At 42.0% G+C, this 26,203-nt stretch overlaps 1 protein-coding gene across 1 annotated transcript; it reads right to left on the bottom strand.

Moving 5' to 3' along the window:
- Window positions 1-50: 50 nt before the first annotated feature.
- Window positions 51-25,571, bottom strand: zbtb47b (zinc finger and BTB domain containing 47b). The gene is made up of 6 exons (XM_061064275.1): window positions 25,199-25,571; window positions 9,287-10,660; window positions 8,004-8,151; window positions 7,446-7,561; window positions 6,460-6,604; window positions 51-5,661 (listed from the first exon to the last, which is right to left on the bottom strand). The coding sequence occupies exons 1-6, from the start codon at window positions 25,199-25,201 to the stop codon at window positions 5,234-5,236; spliced, it is 2,214 nt and encodes a 737-aa protein (XP_060920258.1). The 5' UTR covers window positions 25,202-25,571; the 3' UTR covers window positions 51-5,233.
- Window positions 25,572-26,203: the final 632 nt, after the last annotated feature.

Below are 26,203 nucleotides of genomic sequence, written 5' to 3'. Positions count from 1 at the left end.
CAGTAGAGCCTGGCTTGAGCATGATTTAACAAAAAACAACAACACACATCTGTATTTGCAATAATATATCTATACTGTTTAATATTGAAATGATTTCATTACGCTCTGTTGTGTTACAGACAGTAAACACTAGTCAATAATACAATAAAAGACAGAAAATACAGACTAATGTTATTAGCACCTCTAGACACTATTGTCCATGTACGGTTTTAAATATTTTAATACAGCTGAACTTGACAACTACTGTCTACACATGGTCTTTGTACACCAGAGTTAACTAAGACATAGTGCTTACATTATAAAGTAGAGAATCAGCAAATGACAAAACACATGATGATTTGAACACAACTGCAGTATGAGTAAGTATGGGAGATGTAGGGGATGTGAATAATACAGCTCTGAATAGAAAATGGCATTGGTGCTTATGGATATCATAACATATATCGCTGCCCATAAAAGAAAAAAGTCACAATCAAACAAATGAATAGAACAGCCAACCTGAAACCAACAGTGCCTGTTTTTCAATTTTAAGTTTCAGTTGTATCGAGGCCAGAAGCGTACAAAACACATATAATCAAAAGAGTCAAAAACACATCTGAACATATCAATACATGTGTCATTTTATTAACAACCAATCAGATGAAAGTTGAGTCAATTTGTACAGTTACATATTTGACTCTTTTGATGACCATTTAGTGATTCTGTAGCTCTATAAATTTGCACCCAAAGAAGTGTTGGACTAAAACAACAATTAAAAAAAAACATTCATTCAAAAAAAAAGGGGGGCATTGTCATCATCAAAAGGGCAACACACTTCTATAACTTCTTACAACATACAACCGACATACAAAGCTTTCTCTCCAATATTGTCATGAAACTTCCGTATTAAGTACGTCCTAACATCACAATATTCCCAACACTTTTCTTGAAGCTGTAGGCCACACAATCAAATCCGTTTGGATTCACTCTTCGGCTCATGCAGCAAAACCCCAAACTACAATTCCCAGTAGAGCCCCAACTTGGCAATCCCAAGAGCCCCCTGCTTTGTACCAACTGCCATGCTTAATGCTTCATTATGTGGCAAACATTTGCCTTGGGTGCAATGCAGAAGCACAGTCACTGTGGTGCCTTGGCAGTCACTTAAATCACTGGCAAACTCTCTTCTAAGGACAAGGGCAGGTCCACCTTTGCCTAATCTAACCCAAGCCTTTGGCCACTAGCCTTGGTAAAGGACAATTTGGCTGATTAAAAGACATAAAGAAACACTTGCCTCCAATGGAAGCTCCAAAAACTGTGCAAAAATTCCCTTCCTGGTTTCTAAAATCCTAGCTTTACTGCCGTCTAGTGTGATAACATTACATTAAAAACTTTATACTTCACTTTTTAACGATTTGAAGATTATTTTGAGAAATGTTGTCATTTAAAAATTGCTCAGCTCTTTCATTTTCCCACTCAAATGATGAAAATGTGCATTTTGGTCTATTCTTACTGCAATTAATTACTGCACTAGTTTGGAAACCCATAAATAACAGATTCTAAAGTTCATTTCACTGATTCCAAGCAGTGGGGTCTGAACAACAGAGTTTTCTTTAAACAAAAAAGTGTCTAAAAAGGGCTGAACTCCTGCCAACATGTTGTCAGCAGATTCAAAACAACTGCCTTCAAACTGTGGTCACTGAACTGGAGTATAAAGTGCTTACGATTATCAATATCCTTTTTTTCCCCTCAGTTTGGCAAATAATTTTCTCTTGGCATGATATACAACAGTCACATATTTGGACCCTTTCATGACCTAGACTAGTTTCTTTAATAGTGATCAGAAAAGAAACAGATCGGAAACAGCCATGTCTGAAAGTGACACAAATACTTCTTTGCACAGTGCAAAAAGGCGGACCAGAACATAGAATAGCAGTTTAGGTGCATCGCCAAACATCGCCTTAAATTATACTAAGAAACAAAAACACAGGTCAGCCCTCACTCAGCCTGTCTGATCAAACTTGAACAAACAACATTAATACATTAACTGCTCATCAAATATGAACATACATTTCAACCATCAAATGTATGCTTTATGTTTTGAATTTTTCTGGAAATGTTTAAACTTTTTTCTGTTTTCATGTTCCCTATTATGGGCTAAAGTGAGGCAATCAAATTCAAAGTGCATAAGTCAGTAGTATTGACTACTATCTCCTCCATTACCATCATCCCGAACTTAAAACATTCAATTCCCTCCACCTGTAAGGCAAACACACAAACTATAACCACAGTATCTCAGTTTTGTCTCTTGGGCAAGTGCTTCTCTTAACAGTAGGTCTTTCTGGGAGAATACATATAATGCATTTAAATTTAGCCTCATAAATGATTGTGTTACAAGGCTTTATTTAGCATTAGACATCTTACATAGTGCAGTTTACTAAGGTGCCACAAGAGAGCAACAGTCTTGTGTTTTGTGACATTGACAGGCAGCCTTTAGTCCTCTCTCTCTCAACAATCAGAAGTCACATCTAAAGACCAGATCTTACCTCATCAGACTGCCTAAAATTTCTAAATTGTAGTTTGTTACTGATGCTGGAGGTTACCGCCAATTAAGCAGTACATTTGATTAGTAAAGGCCAGAATATAGTGAACAATTTCACTGGTCTAGACTTTTCATTTAAAGGGCAGTTTCAAACTGGACCCTGTACAAAATGAGAACGATAAAAATACAAAACTTGTGTTAGACACACGAAGAAAAAAGAAAATAGTACCAATATCAAATCACATCTAATGTGGCCCTTACCATTTAACCATAGCAGTTTATGAAATACATAAATTGGGTGAACTTCAACATACGAATACACTAAAGGTGCTTAAATGTGTCGTTTAAATAAAACAATGAACAGATTATTACATTTAAAAAAGCTTAACTGCAAATTCCAACTTTCTGTAGTACCAGCCAAGACACATATGGGGGCAACATTCAACTGACTCTCCAGATGTAAACATGAGGATTTGATAACGAGGAAGAAACCCACCTTAACTATATTTACAGGTGAATGCTACACTTAAAGTTTGCTATCTCTAGGTAAAGTGAGCAAGAGTGCATCAATAGTGCACAGTGAATATTTTTGGATTAGTAATTGATTCAAACTAAGAATTTAAAGTATTACTCTGATATTTGGGATTTTTTTCCACCCTCTATTATTGCAGAGAGTTACATGAGAAAACTGATACATTAGTCGTGAATTTGGTATAAAGCTTGAGCTAGCAGCCAGTTGACCTAGCTAAGCATAAATACTGTAAACAGTAGGCAACGGTTAGCCTGGATTCATCCAACAAAATCTGTCTACCTACATCTTTAAACCGTGTGAATTTACATGTTAGTTTGATCTGTACACAAATAGTGTAAAGATGAAAATTTTCCCCCAACAAATTCAAAGTTTGGGTTTCTTTCAATTGGATGTAGCCTATATCATGACCTTTGCTAGCTGTCTCATTAACAGCGTTATGTTAAACTAAATAAAAAAACAAAAAGCGTTTATTGACATTTTTTCAACTTTTCTTATTGTACAAGTACACTTAAAAGAGTTTACAAAAACTGTTTGGACCTACAGACTAGGCCAGGCTATATCTGTTTCCTTTTGTTTTCAGTCTTAGTGCTTGGCTAACTACTGGTTAGCTAGTTCTGCTTTTACACACAGGACTGGTAGCCTATTTCATCCAGCCCTCACCAAGAAATTAAATGAATGTTTTTCCCAAAATGTAAAACCTTTCCTTTAAGGTAAGAACTTTTTAAAAGACAAATGTTTCAATAAATCATCATTTTTTTCTCCAGAAAGTTCATGACAACAAGTGTCAAAAGTGCATGCCGAGACACCCAACTCAAAGCAGTATAAAAAACTGCAGCTCTCTAACATCGATCAGCTTATAGATCACATCAATAAGAAATTGTCTGGTTTATAATAGTGAAGAGCCCTTTTACTGATTCACTCTTTGTGCCAAAAAAATCACTGTCAGTGCTCTTGAAGAGATTGGAATATAAATCTTTATCATTACACAATATACATTATGATGAAATGTACACATTTAATGAACTAAGTTAGCAAGTATTCCATTAATATAGCCACCTGTTGCTTTTTTTTATCCTGCAAACTGATTACACAGAGCAGGCTTAGTTGGGAAATGAGCCATTGGTTAATATTAAGATTAGCTCTATAACCTATGGGTTTGAGTACATTAAATTAAGGTTTGAGTACATTAGTCACAGAAAAGTGCGAGATTTTCTCAAAGCCAGATCTACAGGAATGGAGCACACTTGCTTAATGTAAGCAAAAGAAGAGGGTCAACAAATTATTCCATTTCCTGACTCGGGAAGCTCAAATTCTATTGGCTGCACATAGATATAAAGATCCTCTTTTACCATCTCAGCTTCACATTTCAAACGCACGCACACACACTCACACACACACACACACACACACAGACGGACACAAACAACACAAACAGAATTGCACAGCTGACTCTCCAGAGGTCTCAGCTTCTCCTACGTCCTTACAAATTGACATAACGTGCCACGAATTACATACTATCACGGTTATAAAAATGAAGACAAATAGGAGTAAATATCACTAGAGTTAAATGTAAGGTGCAGGATCGATTATAAATGCTGTTTAACATTAACTAACTAGGTGAGCTTACAGGATTTGGTTATTGGCATTGCCATATACATGTATACGCTCAAAGACAAATCAGCATTTGGTTATTGCTGGGTCATACCAGATCCACTTGCTACAACTTGGCAGAGAATGATCCAAATAAAACATTTTTTTTCTCATCATATTGTGGTTTCATTACTTCTGATGACCACTGACTTTAGGAAGCTCTTCCTCCCAATTTGCAAAAGATGCTACAATCAACGCATTGTGCAAGGCTCTGGAGAGATGTGTGTGTAGCGGTTGTGAAATAATAAAACCAGAACAGAGTTGTGAAATTCACGATGAAAAGCGTGGTGACGACATGTCCTACTGGACTCTGAGGTTATCTATTGTATTTAACAGAGTAAAAAATAACTCTTTCATAATGTGGAAGGTGTAGGTTGGTTGTTATGAGGCCTCCATGTAGCCTTCAGTCAGTGTTTCCCCTCAGTGTAAATGTCACTGAGGAGCATCAGTCTCCTGCTGCAGGAGTCCTCGTAAAAGCTCTAAGAAAAATAATATAAATGTAACAAAAGTGCTTTAGATGCTACAGAGATTTGTTAGTTGTTGGAGTTCATCCTACCGGCAGAGAACAGAGGAGGCGGTGGGGGTAAATGAGGGGTTGGTGGCAGCCCTCCCATGGAGTGCAGCAAGGGGTGAAGAGGGTGTGGGCTAGAGGCAGCAGCGGGTGTGGTCACAGATGTAGCAGGGAGTGCTGTCCCAAGCTGCACCTGACCGGAGGAGTCCACAGCAGGCAGGCCCAAAGGATGGTCAAGACTGAGGGGGTTGTTGATGTCTGTAACCATGGGGTTGCTGACGCGGAAGCATTTCTCCCTGTGGGCTTTGAGCATGTTGGAGAAGCGGAAGCGCTGGCCGCACACCTCGCAGGGGTACGGCTTCTCTCCGGTGTGGGTTCGGCGGTGGCGCTTCATGTTGGGCCGGCTGGTGAAGCTCTTCCCACAGATCTCACAGATGTACGGCTTCTCTCCTGCACAGAGAGGGACAAATTACAACTTCTGCATACATTGTCCACATTCAAAATTAAAATCAGCTAACATTTATATACTATATATATATTCTAATCTTATAAGAAAGAGTGCAATGCGAAATGGGTCACCCAGAGTATCAAGCCACATACTGTATATGATCATCCAAGATCCAAGGAGCTTTTTGATAATCTTGTAGATAATTGTTTTAGTCTAAACACATATGTAGGATCACTTTTAGCCAACTTAAAACTCACTCCACACAACCTGCCCTGCCCTAAATGTCAGACAGAATAAAGTTAGTTAGTAACTAACATACTGTGGCCGTCAGGAGCATAAGAGCACGACATTTCCTTCAGGAGCTGGTGGGGACCAAAACTGAGCTACAAGTACTCAATTATGATTTTATCAGCTGTTTAACTCAAACTAGATTCTAATGTTGCTACATGTCTAGTGTAGTGTCTAATGTTTTTTTGCTAACCAGCAGGCATCAACATAAGGTGAATGTGGGCTTTTTAACCACTAGTTGCACAATTGGCAACAGGAAATGAAGAAGACGACTAAATAATGTTCTCAACAGTAAATGACTTCAAACACATTTGAAAGACCTCATGGCTCGCTACGTCTGGTCAGTGACACTGTGAGGACTTTAGTTTGAACTTATATTTATATTTGTAAGGCTTTTTTCACACACACAACTTAAGTCAAAAAATCTGTTCATGGTAGTTTAAAAAAACAGTTCTGTGATCCAGCTTTAACACGCTTGAAGAAACCTCAGACGGATTGAAGTCCTCACTCACCAGTGTGTGTCTTCATGTGTTCGTCAAAGTACTGTTTCATGTTGAAGTCCTTTCCACACCACTGACACATGAACTGCTTGTGTCCGATGTGAATGCTCATGTGGGACCGCAGCTGGTATTTGTACTGGAAGCGCTCGCTGCAGTTCTGAAATGGCAAGCAGGCAACATTTTCACAAACAAAAAAAACAATTGATCATGACTGGTGGTGACACAAAAATAAAAACTCAGTGTTTTTAAATCCACATGTTTGCAGAAAAGTTAAAAGAAAGTGAACAAAAGTAGTAAAAAGCCAGACATGCTGATATATCTAACAACATATCTGATTCCACTCAGCTGTGAAAAAATGTGTTTCTGTAAAACACATTGAGACTGTTTTCCATAACGAAACCAATAAAAAGTATTCAATGTGAAATATAAACAGTTTTATGGGCATGACACCTGTTGAGTTTAGCAGGCAGCCTGGAAAACAAGAACATGTCTAATGTTATGAGGTCAAACTAAAGTTGGAAACGAAAGGACATTTCAAAGTCTGCTTTACAGGAAAGGTTGACATATTGGGAATTATACTATTTGCAAAGATGAGAAAGTTGATACCAATGTGACATGTCTATGTAAATATCAAGCTAAGGCCAGCAGCAGATCACTTGACTCAGTACTTCTTTTTTCTATTTTGTGACAGGCTGAGAGTAGCTGCTGAAGTTCTCCTGGCTGAACTCTCGAATTTACTCCACAGACATGAACATGGTATCAATCTCCTAATCTTAGTTTTGGAGAAAATTCAACATATTTCCCCACAACTATTCCAGATATTTCAGTCTTATATCATATATTTCCAAAAGCTACCGTCATAATAGCAAAGGTACGGGGACTATTAACTTTGAGTGTGAAAGACTCAAGAAAGTTCCAAAACTGGTAGAAATCTCAGATCCAGTGAAACGCCTTCATGATAGTGGAGAGTCATAGTAGTGAATAAAAGGAGCTCAAACCTCACACTTGAAGGGTTTCTCTCCGGAGTGCTGCAGAGAGTGAACCTTCAGGGACATGCTGCGCTTGAACGACTTCCCGCACGTCTCGCAGGTGAATGGCATGTCCTTCGTATGGGCTAAACACACACATTAACAAAATGTTACACAGTATTGAGTCACTCTTGATCAAATGGCAACAGGAGGACAAGTAAGCAAACTGTTGCCCTTTACTTTACAAGCACATAAGAACAGCAGTGGATGCAATGTTTCTATTGGTTAATTTCAATGCTAAGGACCATGAATGTTTTGATTGTGGTAAGTATGATAGTTAATCTGAAGTTACGCCATTGGTCAGATATACGCCGTCTTTTACATTACTTCCTTAACAGCTGAAACACAAAAGTATGACGAAAGTATGTCTGGGTAAAAAGATGTTTATCTGCCAAAACGTGGAAGAGGAAAGAAACACCCAAAACAACCCCCCCCCCCCAACAATCAGAAGGATGTAGGACAGGAAGCTGAAATTAACAAACGGGAACAAAGCGGCCAACCAGAATCTTCCATTTCACTGCCACTCACCGACCATGTGCTTCCTGACATGAGCCATGGTGTAAAACTTCTTCTCACAGATCTCGCAGGAGAACTTCTTCTCGGCGTAGCCATGGACGATCTTGTTGTGCTCGTGTAAGGACCACAGCTTTTTAAAGGCCTTACCACATGTTACACACTTTAGGGGGAGAAAAACAAAGTTATTACTGGAGTTATTTGGGTATGACATATTAAGGAGATCATTATCAGGACCGGCCTTTGCAAATACAATCCACGTGTGTGTGCTTACACGGATACTTGAGCGTGCACTGTAGCAAAAAGCAATTAGAGCCAGAAGATTAAAGCGGCAAATGATCTTCAAAACCACAGCAGGAGTCCAGCTGCTCAATACAGAGTGGGCAATAGAGGAGGTACAGAGATAGAGATCAGAATTGATTATGAATAACTACCAGTTCACTGACTACCTGACTCAGTTTTTGAAAAAATTAAAATACATTCTAAATACTGTGCATAAGCCAAAAAGAGGCGTCAGTTTGTGTTTAAAGTAGGATCCATGGAGGCGCTTTACCTTGTTTGCCTCAGCTTGGTTTGAGGTGTAATTTAAGGATGTTTTGTGAGAACATGTTTTAAACACATGCTGCCACATCCTAACTGAAGCTCAAATATGATGTTTTTTCTTCTAAAACATCAAGGATAATGGTGTAATGATTTGTTTTCCCCGCCCAAATGAGTCTCTGCAGAGCATTTCGTCAGGCTACATCCAGCTCTTATTAGCTTCATCAATACGCAGGATTAGGTCAAACTCAGCGTAGGCCGAGGGGTATAGTGAGGGCTGTCAAGAGGCCCAAAAACATACACTGCTCCTCACGTGGGACATGGCATCAGAAAAAAAAATACTCAGAGCAACAAGTCACCCATGTGCAGAATCTGTTGCTGTGATGTCGCGAGTGATCCAGTGATCACTACATTACAAAGGTCGCAAAATATTTCTGCATTGCTCAGTTGAAACATTTATTTCAAAAAGGTAAACAGGAGTGTGCAAAGAAATCCTTTTTTTTGACTACAGCAGCTTCTCTATTTCAGATTTCTCCATTCTATGAAGATCAGCCCTGACATGCCTGCATTGGTCAGCAAGTCCATCAGTTGAAGTAAACCTACAATATTAGCTCTGATTTATAGGCTCACCACCAACACATTGAATAATCTTTCATTTCATTTTTCTGTTGAAGTACCCTCTCTAAAAGTGATGGGAGGAACAGAACTTCAGAAATAGGATGTGAGTAATAGGGATAGTTGTTTGCGGTCAGTCATACCTGGATGCTCTTCTCACAGTCAGTCTGTTGGTGCAGAAGCAGCTCGCTCTCCAGCAGGAAGCGCTTCCCGCAGTTATTGCAGATCTGCATGCGGTTGTGTGTGACGTTCATGTGTTTCTCCAGGTACCAGCGGTTGTTGAACACGCGGGGGCATTTCTTACACGGGAAGTGTTGCTTCTCCTCCAGCCTCACTTTCTGACTAAGCCCCTCCGCGTCCAGCGTCCTCTTCCCGCCCTGCCGCTGGTTGGCCAGCGTGGCCTCTGTGAGCGTCTGTCGCATGGATGCAGTGGTGCCCGCCATGGCAAAGGCCCTGGTGCCCCTGCGAGGTCGATCCAACAAGGCCGCCTGCTCCAACCCTGGAATGTTTAAAGTGTTCTCCTCCTCTTCCTCATCTTCCTCCTCGTCATCCTCCTCGCTACTCTGCCCAAGTAGGTCCCTCCTCTTCAGGTCATCGTCATCCTCCTCTTCAACGGTGTCTTCATTCTCCGCCTCATTCTCCTCGTCGTCCTCTGAATCTTGCGCGTTGTCGTGGCAATGACCGAAGATGGTGGCCGTCTCTGTTGCGGTTAACGATTTCCCCTCTGACCCCTTTGACACGTTAAGGGTCTGGTTGTTTAAGTTGACTTCAACAATGATTTGGTCTCTGTTGAAGGAGGCGTGGCTATCTGCCGTCTTTGACTCCTCTCCGTTGCTCTCCACTTTGCACAAAGAAGCCATGCCAGTGTTAGCCCCGCCCCCTGACCCATCCTCCTTCTGGTAATACTGCTTCTGCTGGGAGGTCGACTTCCCCGCCTCCTCCACCCTCACAGAGAACGGGCTGCTGCCATCCCTCTTGTACACCCTCCCCAGCTCTGACTCCTGTTTGATCTCCGAGTACAGCTGGCTGGGGGGCAACGCTGGGTCACTGCTGCTGAGCCCCTCCTGATTGGCCATATCAGCACAGGTGGTCCTCAGCGAGTGGCTGCTGATAAGGTCACGACAGGAGGCTGCTATGTCGCTCATCTGAAGGAGGGTCGCTGCGTTGAGGACGTCACGGACAGTGCGGCTGCTCACCAGCAGCTTGGAGGTGTAGATGAAGTTGAGGATTTGCTGCAGGCCCTGCGAGGTCAGAGCGTCCAGCGACAGGTCCACCTGACGCAGCTGTTTGCTCTGGGCGAAGAGGGAGTGGAAGAATGGGCTGTAGGCCGCCAGCACTCCCTTGTGGGCGGGGAAGGTGCTGTGTTGACGCACCAGAACGATGTCAACGTCGCACAGGTCAGGCTGGAAGAGGCGCTGCTCGTTCAGCCTGTCCATCAAACAGGTGAAGTGCAGAGCCACATCCTCCACCAGAGAGAACTCAGCAGAGGGGAAGTCTGTGGTCTTCTCCACTATGAGCTAGAGAGGGCGGAAGAGAACAAACTGTTTAGATATGAATGACTTTATTATTACACAGAAGTACAATTATTTAAATATTTCTTAACGTTCTTCCTTGCTGTGTGAATTTGCATATAGGGGCTGATTTAGAAAGAAGCTTTTCAGACTGTTTAGGACTACAAATTACGTTTCTGGGTATGTTCTCAGCCAACATGGAAAAATGGTAAATTGAAGCTTGATCCAAAGGCAATTGGACTTGATTGAAGATCATGAATGTTTCACCTCCCCTCCGAAAGGCTCCTTCAGTTCTGGTTGTGACTGGTTGAGGGAGCTAGAAATGTCAGCCTCTGTGGATCATTGGCATGCTAACGGGCAAAGATGACTCACATCAGAGGGGTTAGCTAGCTGAGTCGTTGAACTACTTTTGCCCGGAGATGTTAACACCCCAGGTCATCTGGGGGACATTGGGGTCACAACAGAGTCCGACCTTGTAACATGCGACCCTAACGACCCACAGACCATCCTTGACCTTGACCTGATCAAAGATAGCTTAAATGTCTAGCTCTGTCCACCAGTTAGTTTAGAACTGAAGAAGCCTTCTTGAGGAGAGGGGAAACATCTTCAAGATCTACAATTAACTCCAGCTGCCTTTGGATGAAGCGTTGATTTACAAATGATGTTGTCTCTTGGAACATGTAGCCGTGTTATTTTCCTTTATTTTCAATTAATAGGCAAAAAAAAATAAAAAATGAGTGAAAAAAAGTTGACAAAAGCAACCCAAGTTCTTTCTTTTGAAATTAAGCTTTCAACTACTTCTATACATGCAAATTGACCTCCAGAAATAGGCTAGCTATTATGTAGCCTTATTTGTTTCCTTATGTTTGCATGTTTTGGGACAAATGTTCATCCCTAAGACTTGATGTAGTTTAACACCACTTTGTTTCATTCAGGCAACATTATCCTTTGTACCTCAAAGGAGAGATGTGTGGTTATTGTTCTATATGTAGATGTATACAAACCACAAGCCAACAGAACAATTATTGAAAACATATTATTGTTTTCTTAAGTGTTCTGCACAAAGTCACAGACTGTATGCATGCTGCACTATACGAGTCAAAAGGTGTAACACTCAGCTCTCTGTACAAGGTCCTCCACTTCCCAAGGTGGGTTTATTTTAGCACAGGAAGGGCAGGGTTTCGATCCAGACGGGATGTGAGTGGGGACAGAGCAGTGAGAACAGCAAACACACACGCAAGTACACACACACACACACACACACACACTCACCTCCACACGTATGTGATGTGCAATCATGCACAAAAAAAACACAAATGTGCACACTCACACGCACGCACACACACACACACACACCAACAACAAACACAGTGTCTGGTGTCTGCAAGGACTGGCTGGTCAGAGCATTGGTATTCAGTGCCATCTCCATCCCATTAGCCGGCTCTCTCTGCACACCCACTCGCTACACCGTCCCTGAGGAGCGCAGAATTATGCACAAGACAAAACATGTCGGGAGAAATAATTAGGCAAACCATGCCGAATAAATACTAACTAACCCTCTAAACAATTAATGGAATTTATCATTCTGGGCATCTCTTCGAGGCAGAATAGGACAAGTATAGATATGAGCTTTATTTTGGCAGACATGTAGTTAAAGAGGATGTAGCTGTGAGCTGTAATTACATCCTTGATTCTCCTCTCTGTATTTTGAGGCCGGACAAGAAAAGGACTCTTACAATAAAGGAAAAAGGAAAAGGACGAGACACTAAACGAGTCATTTATTTAGGTACAATAACCATTGTGGCATTTACGTAACACTCTAAAAGGAGTATGAATGAAACTAAAAAGAAGACAGTCTATTGTTCTTTACATTGAAAAATTGTTCTTCGACTTTTCTATCCAGATGAAAATGACTTTTCTTTGTTAAGGCCAGAAAATGGATTTGCATTCAGGCCTCACCTTGAAATTGTGGCCTGTTTGAAGAATTCAATTATAGAGTGTTAGATTTATTCATAGTTTTGAGCTGCTAAATTGGACTCCGAGCCAGCGAGGAGCGGAGATCGGGTTATCTCTCCTCCATGCGAGGCTACAGACATCGCCCAAGGGCAAAATGCTGCAGCCTTAATCAGATCAAGTGTAAGTTACAGACTGGAAGTTATGCTCCTTTGGTGATAACGATCGACTTCTTTTTCTGTGGATTCAAATGGGACAACACAGGCAAAGATTCAATTCTACCGGATGAGTATCTAGACATTAAACAACAATGGTTTAGGACGAAGATAAAGGAAATAAAAACACTTTGAATGGTTCAAAGTTTTCCATGTTGTTAAACGTGCAGTTGTACTAGGGCTATGCTCAAAAAAACCAATATGGCGATATATTGTCATGTGCTCCTTGCAAATACAATTTTGTTCCGGCAATAGAAAAAGCCCGATCCCCATATCAACAACAATAAGAAAGAATCAGAAGTAAAGCACTTCCTCTCAAAGGCTAACCTTGTAGCAATGTCAGGTTAGACAACGATCAACTGTAGTGTTTGTGATTCTGCTCTTGAAAATATGATTCACTGTTTTATTTGCTCAAACTGTTCAATTGTGTGCTCATCATTACTATAATTATTATTTTAAGTATCTTTCTACGGCAAAGTTATTCAGATGAAAATGCTCCGAGAGTTGATTTGTACTCTGATAAATAATAGAAGGAACTGAATCTCTGAATGATTCATTATTTTATTCAGGACAATGCTTTAAACTATCAAATCCAATAGCAGACAGTCGCATTCAGCCTGCAGCTGCTGTGTCTGTCCAAATATAATAAAGACAACGACATCTTGTCATATTTCATCACACTCTGCTGCAAAAACAAACTGAGCGAGTACTTTGCATTTAAAGGACTGCATGCATCCACTTCGCTCCATCTTCGTGTGTCATTATCTCCTTCTCTCTCCGCCCCTCCTTTCATTGGAAATGTCAGGGAGAGAGCTTGTTTGCTGTCATTAGAGAGAGCGCCACCTTTAACCAGCCTCGCAGTCAGATGTCTCCTCATACATTATTCATGTCGAGCCTGACCTGTGACAAACATGCAGCGGGGGGATTACTGACGCACCAAACAAGAGGTGTCATTTAAACAGGCTTCAATCAAAGCCCTGTACACACTTTCTGCACTCGACTGCTAAACACAACATGTGGGGGGGGGGGGGGGGGGGGGGGGGGGGCTGCTTCACACCCCAACTCTCCGATGTTAACTCAGTGTTATTTAACTACTTTCAATGTTATTTAACTGTGGCTGTGGGTTTAAAAAGGGAAAAGACAGTTAGCTTTAAGTAGGTTGCTCCATGAAAACCAGTATCCTGTCACTGAGAGAACAGTCGCCCCACTATGACCAGTTAGTAGATGTTTCTGAACTTTTGTTTCCATGAAATGAGCTCAGTTCATGAAAGGAGTCTGCCTAGTCTTCACGGATTTGTAGAAGTTCAGATATTCATACTTTTCTCAGCGCTTTCAGAAATGTGTTTAGACTTTTGCTTAAATGCTGAATTTCGACCTCGGACACAAACATTTTCACCTGACTTCATGCTCTTTCTACACCAAGCTCAGGGTGTGAAGCTTGTATGCTAGATATTTTTTGGGTTAGTCAGATGCAGATAATTACGTCTTTGCACATCTTAGTATTTGGTAGACGCTTGATCATCTGAGATGGTCTTCAACAGCAAATGTAATTCCTGACTTTATCCAAAACATTTTTAATTCATTTAAAACTCAATCGAAAAGATCCAAAGTGACACCAAGCCAAATCTAGCCTCCAGTGTTAAGCTACAGGTTTTATAAGGATTCATTCGAGTGTGTGTGTGTGTGTGACATAAAATCTGCCCACTTATGGAAGATTGGTATATTTTATTAAAATGATAAAAAAAAGAAAAGAAATGAGAAGCTCATTGCCCTGAGCACCCCAATAGCAGTGGTTTAATTCAAATCCAATGTCTTAAAAATGGAAAACTGCTCACTTCTATGGTTTTGGTGAAGCTGCTTAACATTACGCTGGAAGAGAAGCTAATGCATGTTTAGCTGTCTTGAGAAACAGTAAGACAAGCTCACAGAGAGACGCAATGAGTCAATCAAAGCTTGTGATAATAAAAATACATTCTCAGAGTAAATCTTCGACCAGATCAACCACGTCTCGGTCAGCGTGGTCTGCACTTGGCAGATACTGGAGCCCTGGACCTGAGCCAGACAGAGCAGAGTCTGGGAATGAAACCTCTCTCTCTCTCTTATTTGACTTTCACTGGTGAGAATGCCCTTTCTCTCCCACACCTTTGCACTGGACGGCCCATGTAGATTTACTACTCTGGGAAGTCTCCGTCGCTGCACAGCCGAGCTACAAACCTCGGATGTGTCGTGACCTTCCACAGAGCTGCCGTTTGGAAAGTGGCCTCATGAATGTAATATACATGAAACATCACAAAAATATAACCGCAAGGCCACTAATAAGTACTGCACATGAAAACCTTTAATTTGAGCTCAGATAAAACTTTATAATGCCTTCAATTTTGTAACCATTTCAATGTTTCATCTCGTGTTGTAATAACCGTACGTCGTTATTTCGACAGATTTATGAGCCGGGCACGAAACAACAGCTACCTCGACTGGCTTGCTGGCCAGTGAACAGACTGAGCCATTAGCGGGGGCCAATGTCAGAGCACAGCGTAAAGTCATGGACACATCAATAGTGCGAGGGAGGGCAGGTTGTATTCAGGCAGGAGGGAGTCCCAGGGGGAGAAACCTGCGGGGGGTTAAAGCTTTCTCTCTGTCTGCATACAAACAGTTCAGACTGAACTCGGTGTCCTCAAACGTTCGATTCGCGACCCTTTTTAAACTGAAGCAGGTGTGCTGGGGGATAGACTCACAACTTTTATTCATTGATAATTGTTGTTTAAAAAAAATATATATATATAGTAGAAACGTCTGAACCTCAGATTCTCCACCGTCAAGTTTGAGAGCAGTGACTCATTTAAAATGAAATATTGATAACCATGTCAAAAATAATAACAGTCACAGGACGCTGACGGCCAAGCAGTTCGTTTTTTCGCTCCATGTATGGAGGGTTAAGCCCTCCAAGCGGGCGGCAAGGGTTCAAGTCCGACTCTCCGCTCCCTTACAGCACTTCACACCCTATTCTCTCTCCCTGCTTTCCTACTCTATCCACTGTCCTCTCGAATAAACAAGGAAAGTTCGGTCACTTAAGAGCACAGTCTACCCTTGCTCTTTCTTTGAGAAAGCGTTAGTTTTGATTTGGCACATGAGTGACTGATTGGTTTTCTGTGCATGTGAGAACATTTACGCCAACATTGGCATATCTTTGACAGGCTAAAAAAGAACAACCGATTTCTGGGTTGAGTTTGAATTTAAATCAAAAATAAGTGCAGGATGCAAGCAGCCAAATGTCAAACATGTGCACAGAGATTTCACTGTACTGGGAAATGACCAACAGGTACAAAAAGAGACACTCAACAAGCCACAGTGGAGACAGCTCATGAGTTCATGCTCCGGCCCTCTTGTCACCCAGCGGGGAGGAGGGGGGGGGGGGGGGGGGGTTTCTGCTACTTCAACCTACAGTAAAGAGCACACTCAGCACAGTGCGCCAGTGTCATGCGGAGGGGGGTCCAGCGTAGGGCTCGTTGTGACTGACACCCAGAGGAAGGAGAGCGGGCACCGTGTCAGGCCTCATCTCAGTCACTGGCAAGGAGACTGTAGGAAAAGAGCCCCCCCCCCCCCCCCCCCCCATCCACCCACCCCTCGCCCCCCTCACGCACAGATCCCTGAGTCATCATCAGGGCAGACGAGAGCAAAGCATGAGAGAATATAAACTCCGCACACAGAAGACACCCAGTTACACCAGCAAGGACTCGCAGCAACATCTGAGCGTAGATCAGACTCCATGTTAACACTTAGCAGTCGGCACGGGACAAGGGCATGTCATCTGTGGTGGAGTCCAATCAGACAGCCATTAAAAAGTCATCAGGGTAATGAGTGACACTGTGTCCTCTGTGTGCTCACCAGACCTTCCCTGCAGCAGCGCCAAATGACAGAGAGTTTTATTCCCAGAGAAACCCCAGCCGGAGGAGTGCATTCTAATTCTCCTGGTGTGAATCGTGGCACTGCTTCAATCTCCTGGTTTTTATCTGGTCAAGGAAACTGGCAGGGCAAGAATGGCAACAGCCTGCCAAGTTGTCTCCCTGCTTACGACTTAGCCGGTCATGGGTGGATCGCCGTACAAACGGGGGGGGGGGATCCCTGACCCAGAGCATCTGTTAAAGGTAGCGTGTCCAATCAACATTTTTTTTTAAGCTAAAGATGCAAACAAATACAGAAGTGATACAAAAACAAAGAGGCACAAAACAACTAGAAACAGTCATAGCCTCACTGAATTGTTTATAGGATGATTCAGTATTGTATAAAAAGCTTATACACAGAGATACAAACTTTAGACATCCTAAAAGACTGTATAACAACTTCAATAAGACACACAATGAGCCACTACCAGGTGTAAAATGAGCAACATCATTCACAAAACTACAAAACGATAACCTCAAAGAGACACAAAAAAAACCTCAAACAAATGCAAAATGATTGAAATTATACCCCAAATCAAAAAGACTACAAGAACATGCTTAATGACCACAACATGACCAAAAACAGGGGGAGGGGGGGGAGGTAAATATACAACAGAGATTAAAACTAATGCATAGTGATGCAGTGAGTTGCAAATCAAACACAAAGAGCTGCAGACAGACATCAACAAATAAAATGTATAATGAGCACAAAGAGCTGCAGAACACCAAGGAAGACACCGATGATCACAAACATGAAAGCCTCCATAAAGATAGATGCTGAACATGCAAAAAGACACTAAACAACCGCATGCTTTTGATCTGGGTGTCTAATACAGCAGAGTCCTGGGGCCTATGATCACGGCTGTGCCCACGGGCCCCGTCGTCTCATAATCTGTCCGTGTGACTTGTGAAAGATTTCTCCTCTGTCTGCAGTCTGCGCTCCCTCCCCTCCCCTTCCCCCTCCCCTCCTCTCCAAATCCAATCAGCACAGAGACCCAGCACTGACCTTGAGGTAGAAGAAGCACATACAGTAGCAGGAGGAGCACGAGTACATCCACCTACACGTCTGCAACGCCGGAAGCCTATGCATGCACACCTGCATCATAATCGTGCATTTTGCGCTCATGTCAGGAAACACAAAATAAATAAATCTGGTGTATATGTGATGACACTGCTGCTGCCTGCAGAGAGATTAAAAAAAAAAAAAAAAAAAAAAAAGCATCTAACTGCGGCTGGAGTGGCATTATCCTGGAATCGGACATGTTGCTCCAGAGGAGACGGGGAAGATTGGTGACAGCAAAAGTGACAAGGTCTCACTTTAAACAAGCATCATTACAGAGCTATGATATAAAAGGCTAATAAAAAAAATCAGTGTTCAAGGACTAAAGTGGAGAGTCAGGGAGAGCTATGAGCGGGTGGCAGCACACTGCACTTTCACTCGAACTGTTTATCAGATAATAAAAGGACGATTGTGATATTCTACTATCATGAAATCCTGGAATTTAATGGTGGATGGCGTTCAAGTTGAAGATTAACCCTAAAACCATTCTCAACTTTTCTGTGAGATACCCTGGAGAAAAACTTAACTTATTGATGGATATTTTCCAGTGAACAGGAAGAGTCTAAAGAGCCCTCGGCTTGATACACTGAACGGCCTCAACACATGGAAGTAAATTAGATTTGAGGTAAATGTACATCAGGATAAGTTAAGATGTTGCTAAATTACTTTCAAACATGCTGCTGGTTATTCAGTTTTATTTCCCCCTACTTTAGCTAATTATTTTATTCCCCTCAGCCTATTAAAACATTTTTTTTTTTTTTAACCACAGCAGGCACTGCTGGCTGCAATTAATAAAGACAATATTATCAGCAGTGCTGCTCTAATCCCAGACATTCAATCTCCCCTCCACACTGTAGGCTTTTCCCCCCCCGTCTTAATCTACCAGTTTGGACTTGTCCCAGCGTTGCCCTCATGGAGCTCCACCAGCTACCGCCACCATTAGATTTAAATACATTTCCATCTATATGTAAATGCAACCACAGGTGACAAGCCAATCTACAACTGATACGCGTTTACCAGAGCATGAAATTGGGATGCACAAACAAAAATAAGGATGAGAACAGCATGAGCAGCATCTCTGTGACGTACAGTGAATTAAAATATGACAGCGTGAGCGGGACCGCATGAGCTGAAGGATCTCTAAAGTCTTGTTCAAAGTGTACAGGCATGTTCTTTGAAAAAGTCGACAATAGTTTGTTTCAGAGTGCTAAAGTCATGGGGAGTGTGTGTGTGTGTGTGTGTGTGTGTGTGTGTGTGTGTGTGTGTGTGTGTATGTCGCCCAATCAGAAGTGTTGTAGAAAGAAGACATCAACCAGGCTGTCTGCAGTTGAGATGACTCTGACGAGCGGTTGGATAATCAAAGAAGCTGCCTGGAGGCGGGTGTAAAGGGGGGGTCAGAGATGAGGTTAGAGCGTCCGCACTGAAGCTCTGCCAGGAAGTTTGTGTCTGGGCCAATGAGCGGGGAGAGGAAGCGCTGAGTCAGGAAGCCTGGCCAAGAGAGAGGCCCGTGGTGCTGGCATCTCCTCCTCGCACTCACAACGCTTCACACACCAGCGCTCTGCTGGAGTCATAACACACTGTTCCCAGGCCGACACCGCACAGCCCATGTGCACACACGCAGGGCGCGCACACTCGCCTGCATTCATCGGTAAACACAGGGACCTGACGCCAAATACCTGTGGCTCAATAAAGTGTGGAGGATTGTGCAAAAAAAAAAAAGAGATTTTTTTTTTTTCTGTTTGGAAAATGCACAAAAGAAACAGCTTCAAGTTGAACAAAAAGCAAATCAGTGACGACGCAAAGAGTGAAAGATAAACCATTAGGCTCTATTAGAGACTAAAGATATTTCTGATGTGTAGCAGCAAGCAGGTGGAGACATACCTGAGGGCACCAGATGAAGCAGTGATATCTTTATTATGCCTTTCATAGCATTACACAGAGAGAGAGAGAGAGAGAGAGCGAGAGAGGGCTAACACAAGACTGTAAAGAGCTGCTTATCAGAGGAATCTCTCTGTTGTGCCAATACTCTCTCTCTCTTCTGTCTATGTGTGTGTGTGTGTGTGTGTGTGTGTGGGGCTAGCTAGTTGATATGTTTGATGAGAAGGTCAGTGAGGACGGAGGAGGAAAAGAAAAAAGAGGTAGAGGAGGAGCATTGGTTTTGTTCAGCCGCAACCAATCAATAGACGACAGAGAACATGAACTTAAAGACAGTCTGTCATTTTAGGGGACTATGTTCTTTCAGTGGAGATTATTAAAGCAATGTTTGTCGCACTCTTATAACTGGATGTTGAATATAAAGCTGCAGCCAGTTGGCTTATAGCGAAACGACTGGAAACAGTAAGATGGTTTGATTTGCCCGATCAGAGTCCCAAAAAAGCCAGACTCATCACTAGACTTAGCTTGTTGCTTTGACAGTCTGGAGAGAGGTCCGGCTGAACCCCTCATAACTAAGAATTAAGAAAAGAAACACCCTTGGTCATTTGTACTCGTAAACCAATTACTATTGATGGTCCTGGATGGCTTTAAGCCCAGAGAGCAGCGAGCGTGCCCTTGCACAGTCGTGTTGCGAGTGAACTTGTTCTGATTGATGGTTTCAGATAATAGGGTTGCTAGCTCAGGGGTCGTTATTGTTTCAGGTAAATACAGAGCAGCATGCAGGGCATATAACAACATTACATTCTAAATTTGAGGTCATCTATATACTTTGTGGTTTAATTTATAATTTTTTTTTTTGCATTCGTATTGCGGCTTCATGCATTCATGTTGTGGAGTTTGCAAAGCGTTTTTTGTGAATGCATTGCCTGACACCTCCCAGCCACCGTACATAATGCTCCCGGTGAGACGGGTTTGGTGGCGCATCCTTAATTTCAAAATCTTGCTCTACAGCTGCTGACGCTCACGATATTATCGCGATTTATTGTTCAGAGTAACGATGGGAATCTTTTTTTTTTTTTTTTTTTTTTTTAAGATTTATTTTTGGGCTTTTGTGCCTTTAATGGAGAGACAGGACAGTGGATAGAGTCGGAAACCAGGGAGAGAGAGAGAGGGGAACGACATGCGGGAAGGAGGTCACAGGCGGGATGCGAGCCCGGGCCGCCCGCTTGAGACGACAGCCTCAATACATGGGGCGCGTGCCCTAACCATTGCGCCACCAACGCGCCCCACCGATGGGAATCTTGACACCTTTGAATCGATTTATCACGTTTTTACGATTAATCTTTACATCCCTACTCACAAAGATTTTTGAAAATGTTAGCTTTCAGATGGCAAAAGGTTGGAGGATGTCGTGTGTGCTAGGTGAACAGCAGGTTTATATGCACACAAGCTGCATTCTTTGAATCAGGAAAAAAGTCACAAAGCACCTCAATTCACTGTTTAACAGTTGGTTACATATAACGGCAAATTGTTGTAATTCTACAGATTCAACGAACAAAAACTGTAGTAGGGAGATTGTGATTGTGCAGCAAAGCTAGCTATGTTTCTCCCTTAATGCTAAGCTAAGCTAACCATTTGATCGTGGTTTAGGATGTACAGTTTAAAAAGTATCGTTCTTATAGAACTTCTAGCAAGACATCAAATTAGAATCTTTTCCCAAAATGTCAAAGGGTACAACATTTTAAATTGATGTGAAGTGATATTTAGGATGATTTTTGATTAGATGTGTATTTTTTCTCATGCAAAATCCATAAAACACAGAAGGAGCTAAAAAAAAAAAAGTGCTTGTGATGTCACCCTCAATAAAACCCAAACATATATCTTCATGGGTGAGCAAATGAAACAAATATTTGTGCACGAAAAGACTATCAACTGGAGTATCCCTGCACTGCTTGGCAAATCTCTAAAAAAAAAAAAAAAGCAGCATGAAAACTCATTTCAGTCTGCTTTAAAGCTCCTCCTAAGTCTCTCTCTCTCTCTCTCTCTCTCTCTCTCTCTCTCTCTCTCTCTCTCTCTCCCTCTCTCTCCCTCTCTCTCTCTCTCTCTCTCTCTCTCTCCCTCTCTCTCCCTCTCTCCCTCTCTCTCTCCCTCTCTCCCTCCCTCTCTCCCTCTCTCTCTCTCTCTCTCTCTCTCTCTGGCCTCAATTCAGCTAAGAGTCATAAGAACCATCCAGACAGAGCCCTTAAAAATACTCTCTCAATATCTTTCAATGCCTGACAATGAAAGGCTAATAGAAATCCTCATATCAAGCTGTACACCAAGGAAAAAGCTGTTTGGCCTCTTTGATAATAGAGTTCAAGTCATTTTTTTTTTTTTCAAGAAGTGCCACAGGGGTTAAAATAGAGCAACCCATGAAAAACACTGAGCTAGCTGAGAAACTATATAAAATGTGGATTTATTCCAAAAAGTAAAACACATGTTTGAAGCAAGCTTGTGGCACTTTAACCACGAGGAACAAAAGAACCCTTACATAAGCGGGGTGAGTTTGACCTTGCTCTCTGCAGCCTTGTCCACTATTCTTAATCTCAGGGGCATAAATTAGCAGCACCTACAGTACAGTCTGAGTTTCCAAGGAGAGTCGCCTCCCACCAGGGGCCACACATGTCTGCTGGAGTTTGTTGCCGGGGCTCGGGAATGGCTGCACTTGTCACAAGGACTAAAGACAAGTTTCCTTCGCTCAGCACCCAGAGACAGTGAAGCCTCAAAGTCAAGGGTGGGCAGGAATGCCCTGAATAGGCAGTTACGTAAAACTCGCAGCACCCTGTGAGGAGAGAGAAGGAGCCGCTCAGGACCTGACAACGCTCTCTGAAATTAAGCAGCGTCAGAGGGCACAAAGTGTGCATTATGAAGCTCTAATTCAACTGAGACAGCTTTACATGCAGCACATCCACACACACAAAAAAACATAAAACGACGTTGTCTAAGGGCCTGGAGACAGTTGGCCCCTGGTTAAAGTAAGACCGTCACAAAATGATAACACAAAGTGTGACCTCTGAGGTTGCATCTCTTTGCAGTCACTGCGTCTCTTTTTGTTCTTTAAGCATCTCTTTTTAAAAAAAAACATTTTTCATCTCTTTGTGGTAATCTTTGAGATATTTAAAGTCATTTTATTATATCTACTTCAATTGTATTTGTCTTTGCTAATGTTTGCATATTTTGATTTTGTTTTGTTTATTTCTGTTTTGCCTGTTTTTGTTTATTTGCCATTGCTTTAATTGTCATGTCTATATGCACATTTTTGTTTTGTACTTGTTCACCTTATCACAATAAAAAAAAAAAAAAAAGAGATAATTAAAGTCGCTGAAGCATCTCTTTGTAGTCATCCTGTGTCAAGTACTACTGGTTTGTGCCTCTTTGTAGTTCTTTTAAATCTTGTTTGGGGTCTATTTTGGATGTCTGTGTAGTTGTTTTGTGAATACTTTGTTTCTTTGTGTCTTTGTAGTCGGATCAAGGCTCTCTGAAGTTGTTTGGTGTTTTTAACTCGTTCTGTTTCTTTTATTTTGCATGACTTTGAAGCAGTTTGTGTTGATGTTTTTTTTCCCTTGTTTCGCGTCTCTTTAGTTGTTCAAACAAACCTCCAACCTAAATCCTAACACTCTTCATTCGCTTGTGTCCTATAAGTTGCACAGCTTTTCTTTGCAGTAATGTCGCGTCCAGTCAAACTTTCTTGTGTCATTAAGGTTCATTTTGCATTTCTATGTAGCTGATTTACAAATACTTTTACCTGTTTCATTTCTCTTTAAAGTTGGATTGCTTCTTTTTGAAGTCTTTTTTGCTGTTTAATTTAAATAGTTTTGTGTCTCATTATATTGTTTTAATTGCTCTCCAACATGAAATGCAAAAAATCTATTACTAATTTTGAGTGTCTTGTAGTCATTTTTTGCCAAGTAAAACAGTTTCTTTGCTTTGTAGTTCGTAAACATCTTTTTTGGCGGAGATCACTTCACATCTTTTTATAGTTTATGTATTTTTACTTATTCAATGTCACTTTGTTGTCATCTTGATTTCTTTGTAGTTCTTTTACCTCTGATTTAGTTTGTTTCTCTCTGTAGTTGTTATACTTACTTTACATCAAAACATGTAAACAGTCATTCCCCACAGAGCCTCTGGTTTTTGAGGCCATGTGATCTGACCCTTCAGGCCGCTGGGCCTGTACCCGGCAGGACGGATCAGTAATCCATCCATGAATGCGGAGACTTTATAGGATACAAGGTGAGGCTTTTGATAACAACCAAATTAGCATGGACTAATCCGCCTTCACTGTCCACAAAGAAACTTGACAAAATTATCTAGGGCATGCTTACCAAAACAGAAGATACAGTATCTCAAATCACCAGCCATTGTACTTGCCAAACATGCTTTGCACTTTATCGCAGCTTACGCTTCATAAAAAAAGAGGAACACAAACACACAGCAATACCAAACCTCCCTCTCCCTCTCCGCTCCCACCAGAAGCCACCCAGCGAGCACCAGGGCTAACCCCGCTGACCTGACCCAGATATTAACCCAAGCCTCCAGATGTGAACGCGCGCTGGGATTACTCCACCGCTGCATCAGGCTCCACATGCTTTCCTAATGAGGCATCCTAAAATGACCCTGGAGACAGAGCTGACTGTCTGCCTCACTATCTGCCTCTACTCCCACAACGCTCTCTCTCTCTCTCTCCATCTCTCTCTCTCTGTCTTTGCAGAACCTTCCTCATACTTGCTCACATAGGGGGGATAAAAACACCACAGCTTCTACTTTAAAATGCATGTAAATCACAGTCACAGAGGGATGTTGGTGAGTTAAAGGGAGTCAGACATTTGGCAAACTGACACAGACCTCCTGCAGCAGACAAGACCCACATCAACATGAAACATTATCTGATAAAACTGATGATCAAAACACTATTTCTCTGCACTATGGAGGCTTCTTCTAAAGCTAACATGCAGCTTAATTCTTATTTTCCCACTACAGACATGTCTGCAGCAGTGCCACCTGCAACAGAGTGAAGTTATTAAGACAGGAGTGACATCTCTCTTAGGAGAATCCGGACTGTGTGCATGAATGTCAAAGCCTGACAAACTTGTCCTGTCCGTCATGTCTGGGGGTTTGGTTTCACCCATCCTGTCATCATTTGCACCCGTCTCGACCTGAGCCTTTATGCAGAAGCGCCCTGATATGAAAGAATTTAACTCCTTCTCTGCATCAATGTAGCTATTGTAGCCATTGCATTCTTTCAGCTGCTTCAATTTCCAACTTGTGCCATGTCGGCAAGTTGCAAACTTCACCGCAAATCACACAACGCTCTGGATACGAAGTGACAGCCAGTGGTCCCAGCACATAATGAAGCAGAAGTCTAATAAGTTTGATCGGCCTGCTAAGTAGCTCAAATTTGCAAGAGATCAAACAGGGACAAAAAAAATAAACAAAAATGCAGCGCTCCTCTGTAGCCTACCATTTTGATCCAGCGTTTCGAGGCTCAAAGGAGTCCCGGAATAACTCCTTTCGCACCAGTTTTCCCTTCTCCATGAAAATGACCGTTGAATTGTCACATTTCCTCACTATTTGCCTTATCCACAGTCTTTTCCCCCCCGTGCTGCTGTAGCATTCAGACAGACAAAAATGCAGAGGCTGCTTTAGCAGGAGGAATTGCTGATTGGAGCTCGGGGATCATATGGGCTTTTTGTCAGACGCTTTTAAAGGGACACGGTACTGTTTTAACGTGGAGTTGAGAGAGAGGCGCATTTCTTTGTACTGTACTTGTGTTTTTTTTTTCTTTCTCTTTTTTTTTTTTTTGTTGGCCTGTGCAGGAGGTCTGGGAAGGACATGCAGACATATGGCGCAAAAGCAGCTCGATGCGCTTCCTCTCGCAGTGCGCTCCTGCACCGTGTGACGTCACGCGGGCAAACAGAGGCAGAGGTCAGGAAGTTCACTCATCTTACCATTTTTCCTAGTAATTTAAAACCTAGATTTGACAAAAAAAAAATGACTGGGAATAACAAGCATGTATGTATGCAAACCGACAAAGGAAATTGTTTTAAATGCACAGAATTCAATCGGAGCATAAAAGAAAGCTAAATGTCCACTGGGAATGACTGTAAGGGTCGCCCTCAATTACCAGGGGCATACTAACTGCGCTGTGGGGCCCTGTGGCTAAATGAGGGGTGGTTGTGCTCAGTATTTTGGTAAACTTGATCAAATCATTTTTAATTTTGTATGCACCAGATAAGCATTTAATAAACAAACAAAAGTTTTATAGCTTAATTCACGACCCCTCCAAATTAGTTATAAAGCTTATCAATGCGTTTTCAGTTTGTTTGTTTGGTGGTGTGTACAGTACTGCAAAAAGCACATTCCACATTACCACAAGTTATTTCACTTTCAATGCTGCAACTAACATTGAATTTTATGTGATAAATCTGCTTATGTCTGATGTATGTAACATCTGAAAATGTAAAAA

Source organism: Labrus mixtus, chromosome 19 (genome assembly GCF_963584025.1).
Source record: "Labrus mixtus chromosome 19, fLabMix1.1, whole genome shotgun sequence".
Lineage (NCBI taxonomy): Eukaryota > Metazoa > Chordata > Actinopteri > Labriformes > Labridae > Labrus > Labrus mixtus.
The sequence above is the reverse complement of the archived record's forward strand: the minus strand, read 5'-3'. Positions and strand labels throughout refer to the sequence as shown.